The 23,569-nt window shown below is 41.9% G+C and overlaps 1 protein-coding gene across 1 annotated transcript in view; it reads left to right on the forward strand.

Moving 5' to 3' along the window:
* The window catches only part of MACF1 (microtubule actin crosslinking factor 1), a 331,566-nt gene that overhangs the window by 150,307 nt on the left and 157,690 nt on the right, over window positions 1-23,569 (forward strand). The window contains 5 exon segments of the mRNA XM_043578675.1: window positions 20,883-21,049; window positions 21,843-21,955; window positions 22,056-22,162; window positions 22,577-22,696; window positions 22,850-22,945. Of these exon segments, the coding sequence (XP_043434610.1) occupies window positions 20,883-21,049; window positions 21,843-21,955; window positions 22,056-22,162; window positions 22,577-22,696; window positions 22,850-22,945 (603 nt within the window).

The raw sequence follows: 23,569 nt of genomic DNA on the forward strand, positions 1-23,569 counted from the left end.
AGAATCCAAAGCAGCTCCAGGCTCCAAACTGTCAGCATAGAGCCTGTCACAAGGCTTAAACCCACGAACATGCAAGATCATGACCTGAGCCAAAGTTGGACACTTAACTGACTAGGTCCCCCAAGTGCCCCTAAAGACTCTTAATTTAAGCAAACTAGTATAACACTGTAAAACTCAATAATTTCTTAAAATCATCAAGTATCTGATTAGTGTTCAGATTTCTCCAGTTACTTCATTTAAAAAAAAAAAAGTTGATTTCTATGAATCAGAATCCCAACAAAGTCTACATATTGCATTAAATTTTCCCTCCCCCCAACAATCCATTGAGGAAATCTGGTCTTTTGTCCTTTAAGGTTTATAAAGATGTTGATAGCATCTCTGTGACGTCTTCCATCCCTCTGTTGTATTGCTTATCAACTGGTGGTTTAGATCTAGACCTGAGGCTCAATCACGTTCAGATACCTTTAGGGAGGATGTGGAGGGCAAGGATGGTGATGTTGAGTAGTATACGTCTGCTGCTGAACATGTGGGTTCAGCTATTAGCAGCCTGATCATCCAGTCCCTATTACATCTTCACCTAATAGTTTTAGCAACCACTCATCATTGTTGCTAGTTCCACTGTTTCATTAGAAGTTGCAGGGGTGCCTGCAGGGGCTCAGTTGGGTAAGTAGCTGACTCTTGATCTCAGCTCAGGTCTTGATCTTAGAGTCATGAGTTCAAGCCCCTCACTGGGCTCCACGCTGGAGCCTACTTTTTAAAAGTTGCAAAATGGTGCTGCTCAAATTCCTTCATTCCTTTTTGATTATTTAGCTGGATTACTTCTATAAAGAAGAACTTCACCTCAGCAATTACCCTAAGAGATATCTCCTCTAGGAAAGGGCAGATACAAAGATCTCCCTCTGTTTACCAGTTTTCAGCATAATTAATTGGTTCCCTAAGATTCTCCAAAGATAAGAAAATGAAAGTTTTTTCATTTTTTTTCTTAGTATCACTTATGACTCCTGGGTTTTTAAATGTGTTCCAATAAAATACAGCTATCATTCTTCCTAATACTCAACTCCATCTTTGGCCAATGAGAGCTTCCTAAAGTGGACTCTGAGTCTTTTGGCATCATCTCCATAGTCCTTTTTGATAATCTCCTTTGTTTCTTGTGATGAGATGTTCCAGACTCTGTGTATTTCCTGCCCAAGGCCTGAAATTAGCAATTTCTTCCAGAAACTCTCATTCTTTATTGACCACAATCTGAATGCTACTGGGTTGGTCAGTTTTTCTGTGGACAGAGCTAGCTAATAAGTATATTTTCCTTATTTTAAAAAAACCATGAATTTATACCGCTATCTCTCAAACTTAAAATTACAGAGTTATTTTAAAAATTTTATTTATTTATTTTTAGTAATCTCTATACCCAGTGTGGGGCTTGAACTTATGACCCTGAGATCAAGAATCACATGCTCTTCTGACTGAGCCATCCAGGCACCCCCAAATTATAGTTTTATTTTAACTTCTTTGACTTTATATCTTTTTTACTCATGCTGAAAATCTTGATCCTAACAACAGTAACATATTACTTACTCCCTTTTCCATATACCTACATACATGTAGATGTGTGTACAATCACATAAATATATTACATGTATTTGAACCAAAACAGCAATCTTAGTGTTATTATTAACAATATGATTACTGAGAAGTTTGTAATTTTTCAAAAGTTTATTTATTTATTTTGAGAGACAGAGAAAGTGTGAGTGGGGCAGGAGCAGAGATGGAGGGAGGGAGAGAGAAAATCCCAAGCAGGCTCAGCCCTGTCAGCGCAGAGCCCCATGTGGGGCTTGATCATGACCCGAGCTGAAATCAAGAGTCGGATGGTTAGCCAACTGAGCCACCCAGGCACCCTAAGACGTTTGTGATTTCTTTATAGTTTTCATTGTCCTTTGTGTATATCTCCTAAGAATGTACACATAATTATATTTTAAAATCATTTGAAAAAAATTTCTGTGTTGTGAAGCTATTAATTCAGTACACAATTAGGTTCATTGGTTTTTATTTGCCTCCAGATTTTTAGGGATTGCTTTTCCCCTTTCCATTTTATTTTATGTTACATAGACCATCTATGTTGTTCCAAAGGGAAAATTTTAAAGTGCATGTGAGGTGTACTCAGAGAAGTCTAGCCTCCAGACCTGCCCTTTCTGTTGTTTCTTCTCCTTTCATATAGTTTGCTGACTGTTTTAAAACACCTTTTTGGTTGCCATTCTATTGTTTGTTTATTTTAGGAAAATAATTCTGTCCATTTACATTCCCCCCCTTTTTCCTCCTCAGCCTTAGGCAGCCACCAATCTATTTTCAGTCTCTATAGATTTGCCTATTTGGGGCAATTCTCATAAATGGGGTCATAGAATATGTACTCTTTTGCGTCTGGCCTCTTTCACTTAGCATTAAAATTTTGAGGTTCGTCTATATTGAGGCATGTATCAGTATTTCATGCCTTTTCACTGCTGAGTACTGTTCTATTATATATATGCACCACATATTTTATCTGTTCAGCAGTTGATGGACATTTGGGTCGTTTCCACTTTTTGGCTGTTATAAGTTATGTTGATATGAGTATTTGAGTACCAGTCTTTGTGTGAATGTATGTTTTTATTTCCTTTGGATATATACCTTGAAGTGGAATTGCTGGGTTGTATGGTAAGTTGATGGAAAACTTTTTAAGAAACTGCCAAACTATCTTCCAAAGTGGCTATACCATTTTACATTCCATCAGGAAGGTGTGAGGACTCTTACTTCTCCATATCCTCGTCAAGATTTGTTATTGTTTTTCTTTTGATTATAACCATCACAGTGGGTATGAAATTGTATCTTCTTGTGGTTTTAGTTTATAGGAAAGTGTATTTTTTTTTTAAATTTTTTTTTCAACGTTTATTTATTTTTGGGACAGAGAGAGACAGAGCATGAACGGGGGAGGGGCAGAGAGAGAGGGAGACACAGAATCGGAAACAGGCTCCAGGCTCTGAGCCATCAGCCCAGAGCCCGACACGGGGCTCGAACTCACGGACAGCGAGATCGTGACCTGGCTGAAGTCGGACGCTTAACCGACTGCGCCACCCAGGCGCCCCGAAAGTGTATTTTTTTAATGTTTTATTTATTTTTGAGAGAGAGAGAGAGGAGAGGATGAGTGGGGGAGGGGCGGAGAGAGAGGGAGACCCAGAATCCCAAGCAGGCTCCAGGCTCTGAGGTTTCAGCACAGAGTCTGACACGGGGCTTGAACCCACAAGCTGTGAGACCATGAGGTGAGCCGAAGTCGGATGCTTAAACCTACTGAGCCCCCAGGTGCCCCCAGGAAAATGTATTCTTTAACTGAATTCCTCAAACATTTACTGAGGACCAGCTATGAACAAAGTCTTAGGTAGAGTCTGTGGGAGATACAAAGTGAACTAGACACAGACTTAACCCAGGTTCAACTGAATAATTCAGAGAAGCACCATAAAATAGCTTGATAGAGGTTTAAAGAATCAGGGAGGTATGAGCCAGGGAGATGGAACACATATATACTCAATAATTAGCAGCAGTTACTGGTAGCAACTTGTTACAATTATTAACAGACCTTATAATTACCATGGCTTTTGACTTAGCACACTGTTCCCTGCCCTGTTACCTATTTTACCAGAAAATAAAATACTTTTGGTTTCGTCTGTCTTCTGCATGCATATTGGCTACCTGCTATTCCCTGTTTGCTATTTCAGCCTAGCTGAGTAACTACTTTGTTTTGTCGTGGGAAGCTCTGCTGCCAGAGTATTTTCTCAGATGCAAGTAACTACTAATTCCTTTTCTTTGCTATTCTTGATGGCTTGGTGTTTGTCTGTATTAGCTAAGTGTTTGGGAGTGTGGGGAAGTTCCCCTTCTTGTAAAGCTTCTGGTTGGCTGATAAAGGGTTATATAGAGGCTCCATCATCCTTGTCTCAAAGAGAATATGACGTGTCTCTCACTAGTTATGTATTATTGCAGTTTTCTAGTCTTTTATTATTGAGTGTCTATTAGCTGTTCTCACCAAGGACACCTGCTACATAAAGCCAAATAGAAATGTAGAGTAGAGCTATCAAATGTTAGGGGATCAGTAAAATAGTCATTATAATCTCTGTTGTTGGTGCTTATGAAACATTTCCCATACAACCAACTTTCTTGTTCCTTCTGACCTCCCCAAGTAAATACTGTCCTGAAGTTGATGTAGATGGTTCCCGTATATGCTTTTGTGTCTTTATGACAGATGAGGTATTCATAACGGTATGTGGTGGTGTTTATATGTTTTTATAGTTGATATAGATTCTGTCTTCTATATATCCTTTTTTTCCCTTGTTTATTTATTTTTAAGAGAGAGAAAGAGAGAGTACGCATGTGTGCAAGTGGGTTTTGGGCAGAGAGAGAAGGGAGAGAGGATCTGAAGCGGGCTCTGTGCCGAAGGCATTCATTGCTACAGTGAACATGTGTGTACATGTGTCCTTAGGTTTATAGGAAAGTGGGTTTTTTGGATAGGTACCTGGACCGGAATTATTAGGTCATACATACACTTTTCCTTTGTTTTGCCAAATTACTGTCAGAGCAGTATGTGATGCATAGTGTTGTGTTGGATAACACTACTGTTTTAACATTTATTTGCTGTCTGGATCTCTGCAGTAGGATGCCATTTTAACAGTGGATTTTGTCTCTTGTTCTCTTCTTTTCCTGGCTTAGAACAGGTACTCAATAAATATTTGTTAAGCGAATGGATATTTTATTAATTTGATCTTCTCAAAGCTGGGAGGTAGGTAGACCAGATAAATAGACTGTGATGGCTATTTTCCAGTGCTGGCTGTTCAGATGAGCAACTGAAACAGAATCCAACTGACATTTTTGGATTACACTTTCAGATCCTAATAATAGGATTTCCTGTCCCTTGGTTTTGCCCAGACCTGTATTAATGTTAGGATTTATAATTTATCTAAAAGATGAGTTCTGAAAGTCAGAATCTGACAAAATTAGCTTTCTGACTCTCAAATGTTTATTAAATACAAGGGTACGTCTAGAACTCTGAAATAAAAAAAAAATTCAGGGGAGTTAGGGTAAAAAGTGGTTTTAGCTGGTAGATGTGAGCTTTACACTTTTGTGCACTTTATGGCACTTAGTGGTTGGCCTATAGATGAGGCACCATTCATGTTTGTGGAGTGAACGAATGAATGAGCTTGTTCACTCTGGCCGTCTCCATGTAAGAACTGTGGGCAGTGAACAGTTACTTAGAAAAAGCCAAAACAGAAGACCTGAAGAATGTGCCCTAGTCTCTTCCTAGTCGCCCTTAGTCAGCTGCTTTGCCAGAAGGCGGCACCCTATGTTGAGAGCTCAGGTGAGGTGAGAAAAAAGGTGCAGGGTGAAGTCTTAGTGATCAGAGTTGACTTACTTAGTGAAATAGTGGAAGCAGAGCCTCTGTTAAGAAAAACAAACACCTGAACTTTGGGTCTTAGAACATATCTACTTTCTTAAGAGCCTAGTCAAGAAAAAAAGAGTATATTAGGACCCCAGTGGTGGTGATGGTAGAGTGTCTCCTATCTTGTTGCTTAAGTAACAAATGGGAAGAAAAGGGATTTACTGAAGACCAGGAACTAAGCCAAGCACTTTATAAGGCATTACCTCATCGGCCTTCTCTCACCCACTTCCACAGGTGGTAGTATCCACATTTTACAGGTAAGGAAACTGAACCACCTAGCAAGTTAGTTACTTAGCTACTAAGTTACTAGAGCTGGGAATTTGACCTAGGCCTCCTTTACTGAAAGCTCTGCTCCTTCCCTAGGCCAGTTTTCCTCTGGGGCAGAAGGAAATGAAGGCCCGATCTGTCCAACATGGGCAAGACGTTTAAAAAAGAAACGACTCCCATAAATAAATATGCCAAGTTCTGTCAGGCCCCGCTGTCAGCAGCAGTCAGATAAAGCAGCTGTCTCTCTTGCCCCTAAGTTGATCAGTTGCAGGAATTTGGTTTGCTTGTATTTCATGAAAAATATTCAAGCTTCGGCCCTGGGTGTGTACCTGAGAAGTTCCATAGTTTGTTCTGTTTGGTGGAGGAGTGAAGGCTGGTGCTTACTTAGAGAATTATACTATGATGTGAGAGTTTTTTGCTGATTACATGGTCTCCTGTAGTCTGAGTTTCTCTCCCATGCTGGTCTCCTGGTCTCGTTTCTTGCTGTGGATTATGATCACCATAAGATGGTGCTGCAGCTTTGCGCTCAGCTGTAGGAAAAGGCTTGGGGAGAAACACCTATTGCAGTGGAGGCAGATGGGTCTCAGTAAGCAGTTATGTAGGGGCTGCTGCCTTCGGGTTTCTTACTGCTTTCCTTCCGTGCAGGGCATTTTTCAGGAGAGGTGGGTAGCATTTACATAGAACCAGGCAGGCTATTTTCCTCTGCTGTGTGGTCTGGATCCTTTCAGTATAGAATAAACAGCTGCAGCAGGGAAGTACAACCTCTTTCCACTCCATCCAGAGCCCCTTAGGCTGTGGTGTTATCTCATCTGTGAAACACTATACTAAAAATTGGGGTGGGCGAATCCCATTGACATAACAGGGTGATTTTTTAGTCCAACTTTTTAGACCTTTAATTCAGACTTCCTGTCCTGCTGCAACTTGAGTAAAAACCATCTGGGACTCATTTTAGCAACTTCCTCTCTTACTCCCAGTGTTATCTGTTTGGGTCCTTGGCCCATGTGAGTCTAGTGGACAATTCAGAACAGTGGGTATCTTCCTGTTTTATTTAATTGAGGACAGACCCATCCCTGCCACAGTTAGAACATAGCATAACATGGAGTTGAAATTAACAATCTTAAATAGGAGTTCACGGACTGGCTTTGCCACTTATTAGCTGTGTAGCCTGGAGCAAATTAATCAACTTTCTTAAACCTCCATTTCTTTACCTGTAAAATAGTAGTTTTGACTCCATATGGTTACTGTCAGAATTAAATGAGGTAATCCATAGTTTAGCACAGTGCGTGGCATGTAGCAAATGCTGAAAAAAATGTTAGCTGGCGGCATCAGTGATTACTGGTGAACATTTGTGTAACTATTGTTCAGCAGAGGTGGAGCTTCTCTCTTGTATTTGGAAGCCGTATCCTTTTTACAGAGCCTCCTTACACAATACTCAAAAACGATTTCCCAGTGTCTCCTCTGTGTCATTGGCTAACAGAATTAACAGATCTCTCTCTCTCTCTCTCTCTCTCTCTCTCTCTCTCTCTCTCTCTCTCCTGTCTCTCTTTTTGGGAAGGCGAGGAGAGAAATAAATGCTGTAGGAGGCTAGATCTTTAAAGCCTGTGTTTCTTAACTGTGAGGAGTAGGTTCGGGTCTCTCTTCAGATTATAATTTGTTTAAGATAATTTTATTATTTCTGACCTGAAAAATTTGAGCATCTGTCTTCATTGCTTGATATTTTCTTCTGGGTATCTGGCAGAACAATTGAAATCTCTTTCCTTTCAGAGTCTGGGGGGCAGTGATAATGGCAGCGTCCCCAGCCCTGGTTCTTCTTGGCCCTTCCCTGCCAAGGTAGCGGCACGCTGGTTTGCTTTCCCCTCTTCCTCCTCCTCCTCCCTTCACGTTACCTTCTTCCATGGCCTCCCTTCTTTCCCCTCCCTTTTCCCTTTACTCTTACATCCCACCCCCTCCTCCTCACCCTCCCTAGTTTTTCCCCCCCCTCCCCTGGTTTCTAGCTCCTTTTTGCTTTCTGTTTGTGTTTCTGAGGGCAGTGCTCCAATTACCTCATATTTGGAGAGAGGAAGCTGCAGCCAATCCGGTTTCTGTCTGCTTTTAGGTCAAGTGATTTCTGAACTGCAGTGAGATGCTTTGAATTTGTCTTGTTGCAGCTCTGAGCCTGTAAGATGGCTGTCTGAATCGGCAGCGGCTGGGAGAGACAGAGAGGCGGGGAGGGAGGGAGAAAGAATTGGAGGGATTGCCGGCATAGTGCATGTTTTTAAATGTGCATCTAATCCGATGAAGCCAAGGTTGGGATTTCTCTGGGATCCCAGGACCGGCTTAGCTGCGTTTTTGATGAGATTAGGAGAGGAAGGCCATGGGAAATTCACTGGGCTGTGTTAAGGAGCCGAAAGATTCAAGAGCTATTCCGGAGAAGGCTCCCATATCTCCTAAGAAAAGGGTTCGGTTCAAAAGGAAGTGGAGGGGGAAGAAAACCCCTACTCCAGAGGTATCTCATGAGGAGGAACCCTTGGAAGGAACCACACTAATTGAAGAGACAGAAACCCTACCGAAGTTAACAGTGAGTCTCCAAAAGGAGGAAGGAGCAGGAGGGACAGAGCACCCCCCCTCGGACATTTTACTGCCTCGGGACTCAGCCCCCAGCTCAGGGATGGGTGCTCAGGGGATGATCGTGCAGGTGAAGGAGAGATTCCAAGGGGAGATCCAGACTGCTCACCTTTTGTTGGAGAATGAGTCATCAGTTGCCGGAGGGGTCTGGGATTCCCTGCAAGAGGGGAGGACTGTCATCGCTCACCTGCTTGATAACCCAGCGGAAAGGAACTGTGAGAAGTCAGTGAGCCAACTGGTGGAATTTCCGAGGACGGCGTCCTGCAACAGCAGGGCTGTGCTGCTGCCTTTGCAAGGGGAGACTGCAGTGGGGAAAGGAGGTGCTCAGCTTGGACTTCGGAGCGGCACCTTCCCCCCGCCAGACCACCCCACCGATGCAGGGTCTCCAGACCAACTTTCAGGGGTCCAGGGTGTGGGGTCAGGAACCGCGGGTATTTGCAGTGGCCCTCAGACAGGTGCCTGGATTGCAGAGCCTTCTGTCCCTTCATCACTGCCGGACCAGTCGAGAGGTCACAGATGCACAGAACCTGCCCATGTGAGTCGAGTGCCCCCCCAGGGTCCCAAACTGCCTACTTCTCAGAGTGATTTATCCATCAGCGGCAGGACTGTGAGCGTTTTGCCCTCCTCCTCTGGCTACGGCAGTGACGGGCCACACTTACGCGGGATCCAACCTAGAGACACAGAGCCTGAAAAGAGCTCCACATCCTTCTCCGAAGAGGATGGCACCCTTTCTTTGGAGGCAAGTCACACCCCACCATGGGGTCTGGAGGAGGTAGGTGGGCTACGTTCACATTTGGATTCCTGGCCCTCAAACTTATCAAAGTGAAGTGTGCTAAGAAGTGAGGATCCTGGTGCTTCTTCGCGGACTTACCCCCATGTTACGTACCAAGAGTTAGTGACTGGGTTTGGCAAGCGGAGTCTATTTCAGATCTGCCCCTTGATGCTTGAAACCAAGTCTCGTTGTCTCTGGGGAATCCCTGATTCCGGGTAACCACACAGCATAATTGCTCGAGCTATCTGGCGGGGTTATCTTTCAAAGTGCAGTGCTAGGTAGTACTTAACTTTCTCAGGCAGGTCTGTTTATGAGCATCCCTGCTACAGGAAGTTGTAGTGTGGTGGCTGAAGGGAGGCCTAGCTGAATCTCCTAAATGAGTGCAGAAGGCATAGGGAATGTGGCAGGGGTTCGGGCCAAGGCAGCTGACCCCAGTGTGATTGCTCTTCCCTGGAGAGTGATGTTCTTACGAGGGCTGATGTAATCCCACTCCTATGGGGACACTGCTAATGACAACACCCATTCGGTATTTGTATAGGTGGAGAGGGCTGGTCCTCCATGGGTTCCTAATTGCAGCATTAGAGGAAAGGGGCACAGAATTATCTGGAGCTTAACTCAGAGAGGAGGGGTTAGAATAGTTTGAAGGTTCAAGGCTAGAAAAAGTTTGTGTTCTGGGTGGACTTGTTTATGGCTTGAACAAGTTTTTGTTGTTATATTGAAGGCATAGGTGTCCGTGGTGATGGTGGTGGGCACTGTGAATGCTTCTAGGGTCAAGGAGTAAGTAGGAATTCAAGAGATTTGGACACAGTGAGGGGAAGGGGACTAGCAAGACAGTGGGCAGCACAGGATCTTGTATGTAAGTCTGTGATTGTGTAGGTGACTGAAGTTATTAATTCACCAATGACTAAAGAACTTTTGTTGGCATATCAGCTCCCTGTGGTAGAAGAAATAAAAACTTTAGGATCCCAGTGCAGCAAAAGGTGGAAGAAGAAATAGGGCATTTTCCTTGCCCAGGGATGTGGCCTCCGTTCCGTACTGGTGCCCTGCATATCAAACCCAACAGCATGAGGCTGAATAGAGACACAATGTCTTGTGCTTGATCTGTGCTTAAAATGTCCTCTTTGGGGATGAATTTCCTCCATCGATAGGCTCATGTCAGTCCCCTTTGTTATTATGGAGTTTGAGGACTCCCAACAGCTGGAAGGAAGGCCATTGAAAATATTTTTTATGGGGTACCTGGGTGGTTCAGTCGATTAAATCTCTGACTTTGGCTCAGGTCATGATCTTGTGGTTCGTGAGTTTGAGCCCTGCTTCAGGCTCTGCTGACAGCTCGGGTTCTATATCTCCCTCTCTCTCTCTGCCCCTCCCCCACTTGTGCTCTGTCTCTCTGTCTGTCTCTCTCAAAAATAAATAAAACATTTAAAAAAAAAGATGCTTATTATATGGTTGGGCAAGAGTCTAAGGAGACCTTAGGCTTTTCCGTATAAAAGTGTGTGTGGGTTGTGTGTGTGTGGGTGTGTGTGTGTGGGTGTGTGTGAGAGAGAGAGAGAGAGAATGAGGGAGAGAATGAGAAAGAAAGAGAGAAGGTGGGAAGGAAAGCAGTGGAGGCTGCTGAGGTGGAGTGTATGAGTATTTGAGCTCTTTGTATGGAGTGGATATAGAGCAGTTTTGCTATAAACTGCTCTTTTTATACCATTAGTATTAAAGCTGAGGTTTGGAGGCATCATAATGTTTTAGGAAACATGCTTGTAATTGTGACATTTTCAGAAAGTTTCGAGTGTAAAATTTTAAAGAACTCCTAATGAAAATCTATTCTTGATGATGGTCCATAGGCGATCAAGGCACTTCTATTATGGGATCTCCACAGAACAGCTCTGTGCAGAGTCTTAAAGAAAAGATTGGTGGGAGAAACCTTTTCTGTAGTTTGACAGTATTGACAGCAGTGTGATTCTTTTGCTGTTTTCAATATGTGAATCAAATTGGTATGTCATATTTTCTGGGCATCCCATCCCTTCGACCCTTCCAGAGCAGGCACAGCCAGACCACTGAGTTACAGCCCAGGCTGAAAAGTTCAGTGACTGAGCATCAGCTCAGATGGCTGACACATTTCTGAGGCTCCTTGCCCATCGTGTGAAGCAGGGACCACAGACTGATCATCCCGTATCACAGATAAGAAGTACCTTCTCAAGATAAGTGTGAAATCCCTTCAGAATGAAAGTCCTGTAGGCCAGGAGGCCTGAATCCCTCACTGATCTCTACAGGAACTTCTTCAGGGAGCTGCTCCCTTATCAGCGTGCTGTTTACAGGCCTCGAGGACAGCAGCTGCCAGGGAGACAGAAGCAGCGTGTTCTGACACTGCAGGCTTCCTGTAAACTGTGGGTTGGGACCCCAAGTGGGAGCATCTAACAGGAATGTGCATTCCCTCTGCTGAGGGTGATTTCCCTGGGAGGACATAGGGGTCAGAGGAGCAGCTGCTGCTGGTCACACTCCAGCTCCTTCCTAAAGAGGAGACAGCTGGCAGTTCCACAGACTTGATTTTTTTGTTTGCTTTTTCGTGCTTCTTTTGTTTCTAATATGTTAGAGTAGTAACCCTCCTCAGGAAACAGTTCAAGTTCTGGAGTGCTGCCTGTCCTTGGCATAACTTAGGCTTTATCGTCTCTCCTGTTGATTGCCCAAGGTGTATTGACGGACATGGGGCCAGGGTTGGGTTTGTTGTGGCTGGACACAAACTTCGCAGTGGGTTTTATTTCTTTTAGGGATAGAGAGAAATGGGAACGGACTCTGATTCTTGCCAAGTGTGGGGTTTATTTTGTTGTTTTTTGAAATTTTATTTATTTATGAGAGAGAGGGAGAGAGAAAATCCCATGAGATACAGAGAGAGTGAGAGAGGAAGGGAGAGAGAATGTGGAGCTTGAGCTCACAAACCATGAGATGGTGACCTGAACTGAAGTCAGATGCTTAACCGACTGAGCCACTCAGGTGCCCCGAGTGTGGGGTTTAGATAATAGAAGACAAATGGTCTACTTTACTGTTCACCTGTTATAGTTGATACTTCCCTTGTCAGGAAATAGTTAACACAGAAATGGGATGATAGGGACCAGCTAACAAAAATGGTTTTCAGTTTTCAGAATGATAAGTGGACTGGGATTTGGAGCTGGGTCGGAGTGTCAGGCACAAGCCTTCTCTCAGGAGGACTCCCTACTGCCCGCTGCCATCAGTATCCAGAATACCTGGCTTACTGGAACAAGGAAAATTACTGACAATCCCTTCCTCCTCCCTGTCTTGGCTCCCATGCCAGTCTCCTGTCCACACTGTTAGGGGGTTCTGTTGAATGAAGAACATGGCTGTATACCAGTGTCCTTGCCATGAACCCTTAGAGTCCATACAATTTTGAGTGATAGTAAGGTAACACTGTGGGCTAGAAGTGATGAGGAAATTGGTTGGTATATTATTTTCTGGGCTCAGCCTTTTCAGTTTACAAGTATCCCTTTCCCATGTCTCCTCTTTAATTATAGGGAATTGTTTTACTAATATTGGCGAGGAGAAAGCAAAATTAACCAGATGATCCTATTAGACGAATGTAGCAGTTAAAATCACAGTTAAGAAAGGAGCTTTGGTTGGGGCGCCTGGGTGGCTCAGTTGGTTAAGCCTCTGACTTTGGCTCAGGTCATGATCTCACGGTTTGTGAGTTTGAGCCCCCTGTCGGGCTCTGTGCTGACAGCTCAGAGCCTGGAGCCTGCTTCGGATTCTGTGTGTCTCTCTCTCTCTGCCCCTCCCCTGCTCACGCTCTGTCTCTCTCTGTCTCAAAAATAAACAAAACACTAAAAAAATTTTTTTTTTCTTTTTAAGAAAGGAGCTTTGGTTAAGAAAGGACTTTTTTCTTTTTCAAAAATTTATTACTACGGGCGCCCAGGTGACTCAGTCGGTTGAGCATCTGACACTTGATTTTGCCTCAGGTCATGACCTCATGGTGGTGAGATGGAGCCCTGAGTTGGGTTCTGTGCTGGGCGTGGAGCCTGCTTGGGATTCTCCCTTTGTCTCTCTCTCTCTACCCCCTCCCCAAATAATTGTTACAAAGAATCATCATGAGGGGCGCCTGGGTGGCTCAGTCAGTTAAGCGTCGACTTCAGCTCAGGTCATGAACTCATGGTTCATGAGTTCAAGCCCCACATCTGGCTCTGTGCTGACACCTGAGAGCCTGGTACCTGCTTTAGGTTCTGTGTCTCCCTCTCTCTACCCCTCCCCTGCTCATGCTCTTTCTCCCTCTCTCTCAAAAATAAATACACATTTAAAAAAAATTAAAAAAAAAAAGAATCATGAATTTTTAGGTGTAACAGTGGTGGTATGGTTATGTTAAAAAGAGTCCTTATGATTTAGGGACACCTGGCTGCCTCAGTCATTAGAGCATGTGACTTCTGATCTCAGGGTTGTAAGTTCAAGCCCCACGTTGGGTGTAGAGATTACTTAAAAATGATAATAATAAAAAAAGAGTCCTCATGTTTTAGAGCTACTTACTGAAGTATTTATGGAAGAAATGCCATGTGTGTCGGTTTGCTTCATAATATCAGGGGAGCATGAAGTGGGTTGAGTGTAGATGAAATAAGATTAGCTGTGAGTTGAAATGGTGGAAACTGGGTGATGGGTACATAGGAGTTCACTAGACTGTTCAGTTTCTTTGCGCATGTATTTGAAACTTTCCATTTCAAATGGTAAGAAAAATAATGGTAATGGTTGCATAATGCATATTCTGAAAAAGGATTAATATTCAGAATCTATGAAATGTAGTATAAGTAAGGTGGTTAGGAGTGTGGAGCCAGATCGTCTGAATTTGAATTCCAGCTCTACTACCTACTAGCAGTGAACCTTGGGGCAAGTTACTTAACTTCTCTGCGATATAATTTCCTTATTTGTAAATTGAGGATAACAGTAGTATATACTTTGTAGAGTCGTTGTGAGAATTTTATGAGTTAATACAGTGAAGCACAATAAATGGTAGTTGTTAGTAGTAGTATTTAAAGAATCCCTACAAATAAACAAAAAGGTAAACACCCTAGTAGAAAAATAGGGGAAAACCCAGGAATAAACAATTCACTAAAAAGGAAACCCAGATGCCTCATACACGTCTCTGTCACTAGTAGTAACCAACGATATACATATGGAAACAAGATAGTATTTTATACCCATCAGAAAATAAAACTCTGAAAATACCAAGTATAGATGAAGATGTAGAGTGATGGAAAAAATCTCTTCGTGCGTGAAAGTATAAAGTGGAACTACTGTTTGGAGAGCAGTTTACCAGCATTTAGTAGAATTGAAGGATGCGCATATTTTATGACCTAGGGTTTAGACCCTGAATTTGAATGCTGAAAGGTGCACCCCATGACTGTTGCCTAACTCAGGTGCTGGTAATAAACACAGCTGCAGTTAGATCCCTGTAACCAGCCAGGCATCTGTAATGAACAACCACACTATGCCCTCACCTGCTTCTTGGATGGAAGTTTTCAGTCCGATGCTGTCTCTGTAGTGGAATGAGGTCTGCTAGGAACTTCAGGACATGAGAATCAAGTATCTGTTTGCTCCCTACATCCAGTCCTGTTCTCTGAGACTTATATAGACTTACAAAGTCCAAACTCCTCAGTCTGATATTCTAACCCTCCATAATCTATCTGACTTTCTCTCGTGTCAATTTTCCATTTGAACGTACCTTTTTTTTTTTAAGTTTATTTATTTTGAGAGAGAGAGCACACATGTGAGAGCATATGAGTAGGGTAGGGCCATCGAGAGAGAGGAAGAGAGAGAATCTCAAGCAGGCTCCACACTGTCAGCACAGAGCCAGATGTGGGACTTGAACCCACGAACCATGAGATCGTGACCTGAGCTAAAACCAAGAGTCAGATGCTTAATCAACTGAACCACCTACGTCCCCCAAATCTACCTATCTTACCAGGTCAACCCCTTAACTACCTTTTCCGGTTTCGGCTTATTTCAACTTCCAGTCTTTGTTGGCATCTACCTTCTACCTAGAATTCTTTTCTTCTCTCTGTCCCTTCGATAACATCCTTCAAGGATGAGTTTAAATCACACTTCTTTAAGTATGATTTTTAATCCCTCTAACCCAGATGAATTTTCATTCTGCTGAGCCCCTGTATTGGATATTACTATTTACTATGTTATAGTTTTACTATTTACTATTTACTATTTACTATTTACTATGCTACAGTATGCCTTCAGCATAACTTTTTCATGTGACCCTCCCGTCCCCCACATATGGCTACATAGATGGTAAGATTTTTGTTTCCCTCCAGAAATTAGTCTTCAGAAAAGAGGAATTCTCTTTGTTAAGTTTTTCTTGTTATTGGGCCCCCACTGAAAATACAGCTCATGAAATAGGATGAATGAATTTGTGTCACCATCTGCTAGTTTAGTTGGTAATCAACTTTTATAGGAATCAACTGACATAATTGGTTAACCAAAAAAGACCAAAACTTAAGAAGGCTTTCATTACAGACTGTTGTTTTACAGACTATAAACCTCCTAATTTGAAGTGTTGGATGTAATTGTGTATAAGTCTTAATCACATTAAAAACTTTTAAAAAATCACTCACATCATTTATAAAAAACACAGCAAGTGTTCACATTATGGAAACCATAAATAAATACCAATAGAATAAATAAATGAAAAAAAAAAAAAACCTAATCCAGTGTTATGCAACTGGATTCTTGTGGCTGGGGATAGAATTTCCAGTGACAACATGGATTCAAAAAAGTGCTGTTGTGTCTCAGAAATTTGAGTAAGAAATGTAGGTGAAGTTTTCTAGAATATTCACTCAAAAAATAGCTTTAGTTGTTTTTTTTTTAATTAAAGTAGCTTTATTGATGAAAAAGACATTGATGTTAAAGATGCATGTGAAGAGGTTTGATAACATGGTTTTATGAAATGGAAAAGTAGAAAAAGCATTCTAATTTTTAAAAAGTTTTTATTTAAATTCCAGTTAGTTAACATACATTGTAATATTTCACGTGGACAGTAGTGATTGAACACTTCCATACAACTTCCCGGTGTTCATCACAGCAAGTGGCATTAATTCTAAATTAATGCATTAGATATATTACTTAATTTTAAATATGTGTATAGGGGCACCTGGGTGGCTCAGTTGGTTAAGCGTCTGACTTTGGCTCAGGTCATGATCTCGTGGTTCGTGAGTTCGAGCCCTGCCTCGGGCTTGGTGCTGACACCTCAGAGCCTGGACCCTGCTTCAGATTCTGTGTCTCCCTCTCTCTCTCTGCCCCTCCTTCACTCACACTCTGTCTCTGTCTCTCTCTCAAAAATAAACATTAAAAATTAAAATAAATAAATAAATAAGTGTATATATCTAAAAAAATTTCCCGAAGTTTATATATGCAAGAGGACCACAAATCTTCCCTTTCTCCCTTCCTCTCTTCCATCCATCTGTTGTCATTTGGAAAAATTGGGGAGTACCTTATATGGGGTAGCTTTATTTTAGCCAGATAGGGAGTCTGCCACCTAAATTCTTTCAAGGCAAGCATGTCTGTTTTTTTTTCTCCCTCTTTTCAACTGGCTAACTTCTACTTCTGTCTTGAAACTCAGCATAAATGTCATCTCAGAGAGCTTCTTCAGCATGCTCCTTCAGGTTAGTTGCTTATCTGTGTCACAGCATTGATCTGTGTGGCATATTGTCTCCCCTGCTAAACTGCTTGGGCTTGAGGCCCAAGGTTGTGTTTTTGTCTTCAGATACCAAGAACTTCAACACAGCTCCTAGAACATAGTGGTTGTCAAGAAAAATAGAATAAACAATTGATGTTTGACTTTTTTCTTTAAGTTTTTTTTTTTTTTAAGTAATCTCTACCCCCCCCCCCCCCCCCCCCGTGTGAGGCTTAAACTTACAACCCCTAGATCAAGAGTCCCATGCTTTACCAACTGAGCCAGCCAGGTGCCCCGGTGTTTGACTTTTTTATCTTGAGATGAAAGAACTTAAATGCAGCTCCTATTATATAGTGGTTGTCAAGAAATAACAGAATGAATAAATGGTGTTTGACTTTTTTTGTTCTTCTCCATGGTGCCTGGAATAATGTTAAACACAGATGAGATGTTGTTTAATAAATACTTACTGAATTATTAGGAACACCTTAAGTTTCTAGATACACTTCAGAGAAGGAATTAATTGAGCCTCGGAAAGCATGGGTTGAAAGAGACTTCAGGTAGACACGCATAGTCTCTAGGATGGTGTTGAGACTGTCCTCTCTCTCTACATGGCTCATTTTTAAAAACCCAGATGAGGGGGAGAGCTCTCTGACACTGAAGCCAGGTTTCTGTATTTGGAAGATTAAGGTAGAAGCTTCTGCATAGCCCCAAGGACAGCACTGTGTACATCACATGTGAACGTTACATGAAGAGATGGACAGAAGCCCAATGTAATTACTGAGATGGTTGTGATGAGAATCCTATTTTTCTCATCCAGCGCAGTCTAGGAAGGGCCCTAGTCCAAACAGGGTATTTTTCCTTTCCTTGAGGGATCCAGACATTTCCCTGTTTCATTATAGCTGTGTGGGAAATCTGAAGTAAAGCTGTTCAATGAACTATTTTCAGTGCAATATACAAAAATACTGTGATAGGATGCCACCAGAGAGATTGACTGATTGTACTGGGCGTAAAATACCCATTAACTAACTGGGATTTTAAAAAAATAAATAGCCCAAATACTCAGATTTCATCTTGTGTATTCAAATTGTATCCCTTTTCACTTCCACCTGTCCTGTTCCCGGCAGTGTTTTACCTTACTGTGTCTGAAGTGGCTGCAGTGGAAGTGCTGGGATCTGTCAGTGGTGAGTGGTATCTGGCCACTGAAATCAGCACATCCAAGTGTTGGTAAGGAGAACTGGAATAGAATTGGTATCAGGGAGGAGCTGTTGTTACTGCAGTCACAGGATGATAGCTTGGGTACCATGATCCATTGTTGGGCCCTCAGCTTTGCAACTCTGCTTTTTTTTTTTTTTTTTTTTTTTGGTACACTTGTTGACTGAGTTCTAGGGGATTGATTCACAGTGATCATACTGGCTAGAGATTAATTGATGTAAATCAATTAATTTACAGTATCAATTATAACTGCCAAGTGGTACAGTATTTGAATCGACCACTCTGTGCATTTTGTCGCTTTAGGATGTCTGTATCGTGAGCAAATAATAATGGAAGGTTGTCAGCTGAACATGGAGTCAGAGCAAAGAGGCGGTGGGTAGAGGACAGATTTGCAGGCTGATCTTACTAGCTGGCATCATCAAAGTTTGGTAGCCTGATTTCTCCTGTAGAAATACACCTGTCAAAGGGACAGGAATCCTGGATCTGCTGGTTAGGCCACCATTTCACCATCACTGTCTTGGAGGCAGCACTTATGGCTTTCCCTTCTCCAAACTCCTTGAAGGCCACCCATGCTCTTTTGTTCCCATAGCCTTTCTTAGGCATAGTAATATTTAGGAGTCTTCAGCTTTCTTGTGTACTCAATAAAGTATGAAAGTTCTTGGCCCTGTTTTTTTTCCCCTGAATTTTAGAGTATCTTTACCTGATTTAATCTTATCTGCTATGAGTTGAGTTTGTAAATTTAGTATTCAGAGACTTGAAAGTGCCTTATTGTTGATTGTTCCCATGTACTGACGACCAGGGAGGCTACGCCATTCACAGTGCTGCACCTGATGGAGACAGCTAAGAGACAGGTGTTCTGTTGACAAGCTTGTGCCTTCCCTGCCCAAAGCACCTGGCCCCCAAGTTGTTCTGGGCATGGTGTGTTATTATGATGGAAAGGAAATGCACATTCTCTAGGCATATTACCTACATCGCTTTATTTAATCCTTATAATGACTGTATGATAAAGTTATTGTTTTATCTTAAATATAGGGAAGATGGGGTGCAAGAAGCTTTGGTCATTTATTTATGTGAAGTCATGTTCCTGGTAAATACCTCCTTTCCAGTGCTTGTCCCTCTGACTCAAAGGCTTTTTCTTTTTCTTATTGATAAATATTGTTTTGTAGCTTTCATTATAAATGTAAAGTATGTTCAGTATTTAAAGCGTGAATAAAAGAAAAGTAAAAAGAGAATAAAATTATCCATAGTCTCACTCCAGGAGAGACAACCATTGTTGATACGAGCTCAAACTTGTTTGGTTATACTACAGACTGTTTTGAATTCGCTAATGAGTAAGTTTGCTGTCTAAAAAGTAGCCTGTTTCGGGATTCTATGTAGACCTTACCCTAAAATACATTTGTTTATTTTTATTGTTTTATTTTTAAACTAAATAATCATTAATTAAATGTGTTAAATGTCCAGCGTATAACTAACACAACACTAGGTGCAGTGGGTGATATACGGAAGCAACGTGATCGCTGAGTTTCAGAGTTGGAAGTTTTTCTTTCACAACATCCCCACTTCTTCTTGAACATGCCCTGTGTCGAGGAGCTCTCTCTCTCTTGGGGCTGCTCTTGAATTTTAGATAGTTCTGATTGTTAGCTGTGGTACTGGCTCCCCAGGAAACCTATATAGTCTTGGGGAGATAAGATCAAATGTATGAAATAATAGCCAGTAATTCAAGATAGTATTTAGTGTTATGTGGGAGTAAGAATTGGAGGAAGGCCATCATCCATACAAGGAAGAGCAAACAGAACTCTGTTGAGCATAGCCCTATGTCTGGGCTGGGTGCTGTAGTATATAATCTCGGTTATCACAGCAATCCTGAGAAAAGGTAGTAGGTATTATTCCCACTTTACAGATGTTATGACTGAGGTCCAGCTTACAGTTTTTGAAGTTGAGATTCAAACCCAGGTCTGCATGGAACCAAAGGCATGCATTTTCTTCTCTCCCAACTGTCCTCTCTCTAAGTAGTTCCTGTGCTGGATTTTGGGGGTTTTGTAAACTAACATGTTTTCTTCTTATAAAAATGTACATGATGTAGAAAATTTGGGAAAGAGAAATATCACCTATAATGCTACCACTTACGAGATACCTGTGATGATTCGTTTGGTGTCTTTCTCTCCTGTATTTACCCTTATTTACCCTCATGTACATATATGCATTTATCACATACCTTGTGTGCATGTATATGTATGTATATATATGTATGTACATGTGACTATATATTTAGATATTCTGTATATCTTTTAACAAAACCGCTATTAAATTGTTTTGTTTGCGTTCTTTTTCTTTTCATAACATACGGTGATCATTTTCTTTTGTCATTAAGATTTGCCAAAGCATACCTTTTTATAGTGCTACAAACAATTCCACCCTGTGTATGTGCTATTAATTTGTAACCAATCAATCCCTTATTAGAGCTTAAGCTCTATAGCTTTTTGCTGTAACATTTATCATATGTTGGTAAGCATTCTTGTATAAATTTTTTTGGTGTGTGTGTCTCTGATGGTTTCCTATCAAGTATATGTGTATTTTAAGACTTTTGATTCAAAACTTCATCTGGAGGAGTTAGGGCATGTGTATTCTCACTGGTACAATATGTGAGAATGTCCAGTGTTAGGTATTCTCTCCAGTACTAACTAATATCATTACAAAAAACTTTCCCTATTTGATAGGTGAAAAATGACCTCTTGTGGTTTTAATTTGTATCTCTGACTACCAAACAGAGTGAATATCTGTTAGAGTTGTCATTCAAAGTTGTACCAGCCTTCAATCTCCCTCTTCTTCTAAGAGCCATATGCATGAAGAAGAGAAGGCTAGAAGGCTTCTTCTTATTTATGCTAAAGTACCCGTGCCATATCTTTTGGCAGATCTCTGACATCTACATTAGTGGAGAATCAGGGGACATGTCAGCCAAGGAGAAGCTTCTCCTGTGGACCCAGAAGGTGACAGCTGGTTACACAGGGATCAAATGTACCAACTTTTCCTCCTGCTGGAGTGATGGGAAGATGTTCAATGCACTTATTCACCGATACAGGTAAATGCAGTGGGATTTCACTGTGCCTGGAGGAGCTTCTTCTCATCTTGCTTGCAATAAGTTATAATGCCACTTTTTCCCTGAACCAAGGATCAACACTCTGACTCATTTTCTCACTTCAAAAAGGAGTATGTATTGAATTCCTGCTACTCTAGGCACTGGGTACAAACACCAGGGAACAGAACCACAACAGCTCTTGCTTTCATGGAGTTTATTTATTAGGCAGTGAACAAAGAAATGCATTCTGTTATATGGTGGTAAGTGCAGTAGAGGGGTAGAGAGTGATGGGGTTTGTTGTACTTGGGACGGGTGGCTGGAGATGGCCTCTCTGATTAGGGTGCTGGAGCAGAGCTGTAAAGAAGCGAGCCACACAGTCCTCCTAGGGTCAGAGGGCTTCACTTGGAGGAAACAGCAAGTGCAGAGGGTCTGAAGTGGGTGCTTACTTGGAGTGGATGAGGAATAGCAGCTGGCTGGAGTGAGATGAGTGAGGAAGATAGGAATTTTGATGACAAAAATTAAAATTATTGCACTCTTAATGATCATAAACACATCCCAGCTTTCACCCTATACTGGCTTTCCCATAAAATCCAACCAACCTGCTGTTATGGGTTTAGGATGAGGGAGCACTGGGTTCCTGGCATGTAATTAAAAATGGGATTAGTATCTTTCTAAACGTCTTGCTTTCTCTCTCATGTAATTAGTGTGTTCCAGCTCTGGGTACTTCTAAGAGGTTTGCTTTGTGTGAACTTGTGTGATGTATAGGCCTTTCACGTGCCTTGGTGGACTTTTACAGACCTGATCTGGTAGATATGGAAAGGGTACAAATCCAAAGCAACCGTGAGAATTTGGAGCAAGCTTTTGAAGTAGCAGAAAGACTGGGGGTCACCCGCTTACTGGACGCAGAAGGTGAGAGCGGACTGGTGTTGAGTTTGTTTGGCTTATATTCATTGTCCTTCTGCTGGCAGCTCCCTCTGTTCTAAGAAATTTCTTTCCCTTTTTCTCTCAGATGTGGATGTGCCATCTCCAGATGAAAAGTCTGTGATCACTTACGTGTCTTCAATTTATGATGCCTTCCCCAAAGTCCCTGAGGGTGGAGAAGGGATCAGTGCTACGGTAAAAGAAAACTTTCCTAAAATACCTTCTGGCTTTGATATGTTTGGGCGGAATGCATTGATTAGACTTTGTTTCTCAAGCACTCACTGTATGCGGAGCACTTTTATACAGAGCAAACTGAATCCACATCATCTTTATACATGGTCATTGTCTTTGGTCCCTGGGAATGAGTCCAGATATTGCTAATTTTGTAGCATCCAGCATAGACTATTCTAGTGTCAGGAAATTGAATCCCATCTTGAGAGCCCTTGAGGAGCTCTGAAACTGGGACTCCACGCATTAGGCTGAACAGCTGTGTAGGCAGTGAGAGGAAAGGGATTTTATGTGGTTTGGGGTGGCCTGAACTACTGTCTCCTGTGCTTGTCTTGTGTACCGCTAATCAGAAGGTGTGTGATATCTACCTTTTGGCAATAGGAAGTAGACTCCAGGTGGCAAGAATACCAAAGCCGAGTGGACTCCCTCATTCCCTGGATCAAACAGCATACAATACTGATGTCAGATAAATCTTTTCCCCAGAACCCTGTTGAACTAAAGGTAAAGTCACAGACCTAAATTGTCTTTTATAAAGTTCAATGCTGGGATTAAGCCTCAGAGCTCGCTGCTGCTGGCTCCTGGGGTGAGGTGGTATACAAAGTGGGTCAGGTTGCTTGCATGCATCCATTCATTCACCAAATATTAATTTTGCAGGCACTTTATAACCAATATATACACTTCAAAGAAACAGAAATTCTGGCCAAGGAGAGAGAAAAAGGAAGAATTGAGGAATTATATAAATTATTAGAGGTAAGGAAACTTACCCTTTGTTGATTCTTGGGGTTTGCTGGTTTGCCTGATTGTTATTTCTTTGTTAGATTGCCGGCATGCTCTTCCCAACCTGCATTAATAGCAATATTCTCAGGGTGACAAATCAACATCACTTTTAGTCTGGTGTTGAAAATTTATGGTAAGTGGGTACCATCATCCATCTGTATTTTTGAAAGAGGCTTTTGAAAAATGACATTTATTCAGAAACACTGAGTTTTATGAATGAGTTTTCCTGTTTTTCAGAGGGAAGCGAATCCTCTCCCTAAGATGGAAAGGAGAGAGACTTCCATCCATATTTTCACTCCTAGAGAATTTGAAGCTGTAGGTTTGAGCGTTTGGCCTTTCCAGAATGGGAGTTAGTAAGAGGACAGGTGGATTTATGGAAAATGTAGAAGGAATGAAAAAATTTAGAGCAGCTAGTAGTCCCTGTATTTTGGAGATGGTTTCTTTGCTCTTACCTCGAGGTGAGGTACTGCTAAGTGCTCCGTTCTTTTCTCTTATTAGACAACAGGAGAAACTGCTGATGGCTGGGTAAATATGCAAGAAGCCATGTGTCAAGAACACGTAAAAGTGGGCCTGAGGGCACGGCTGTGTTTTCGGACT

Source organism: Prionailurus bengalensis, chromosome C1 (assembly GCF_016509475.1).
Source record: "Prionailurus bengalensis isolate Pbe53 chromosome C1, Fcat_Pben_1.1_paternal_pri, whole genome shotgun sequence".
Lineage (NCBI taxonomy): Eukaryota > Metazoa > Chordata > Mammalia > Carnivora > Felidae > Prionailurus > Prionailurus bengalensis.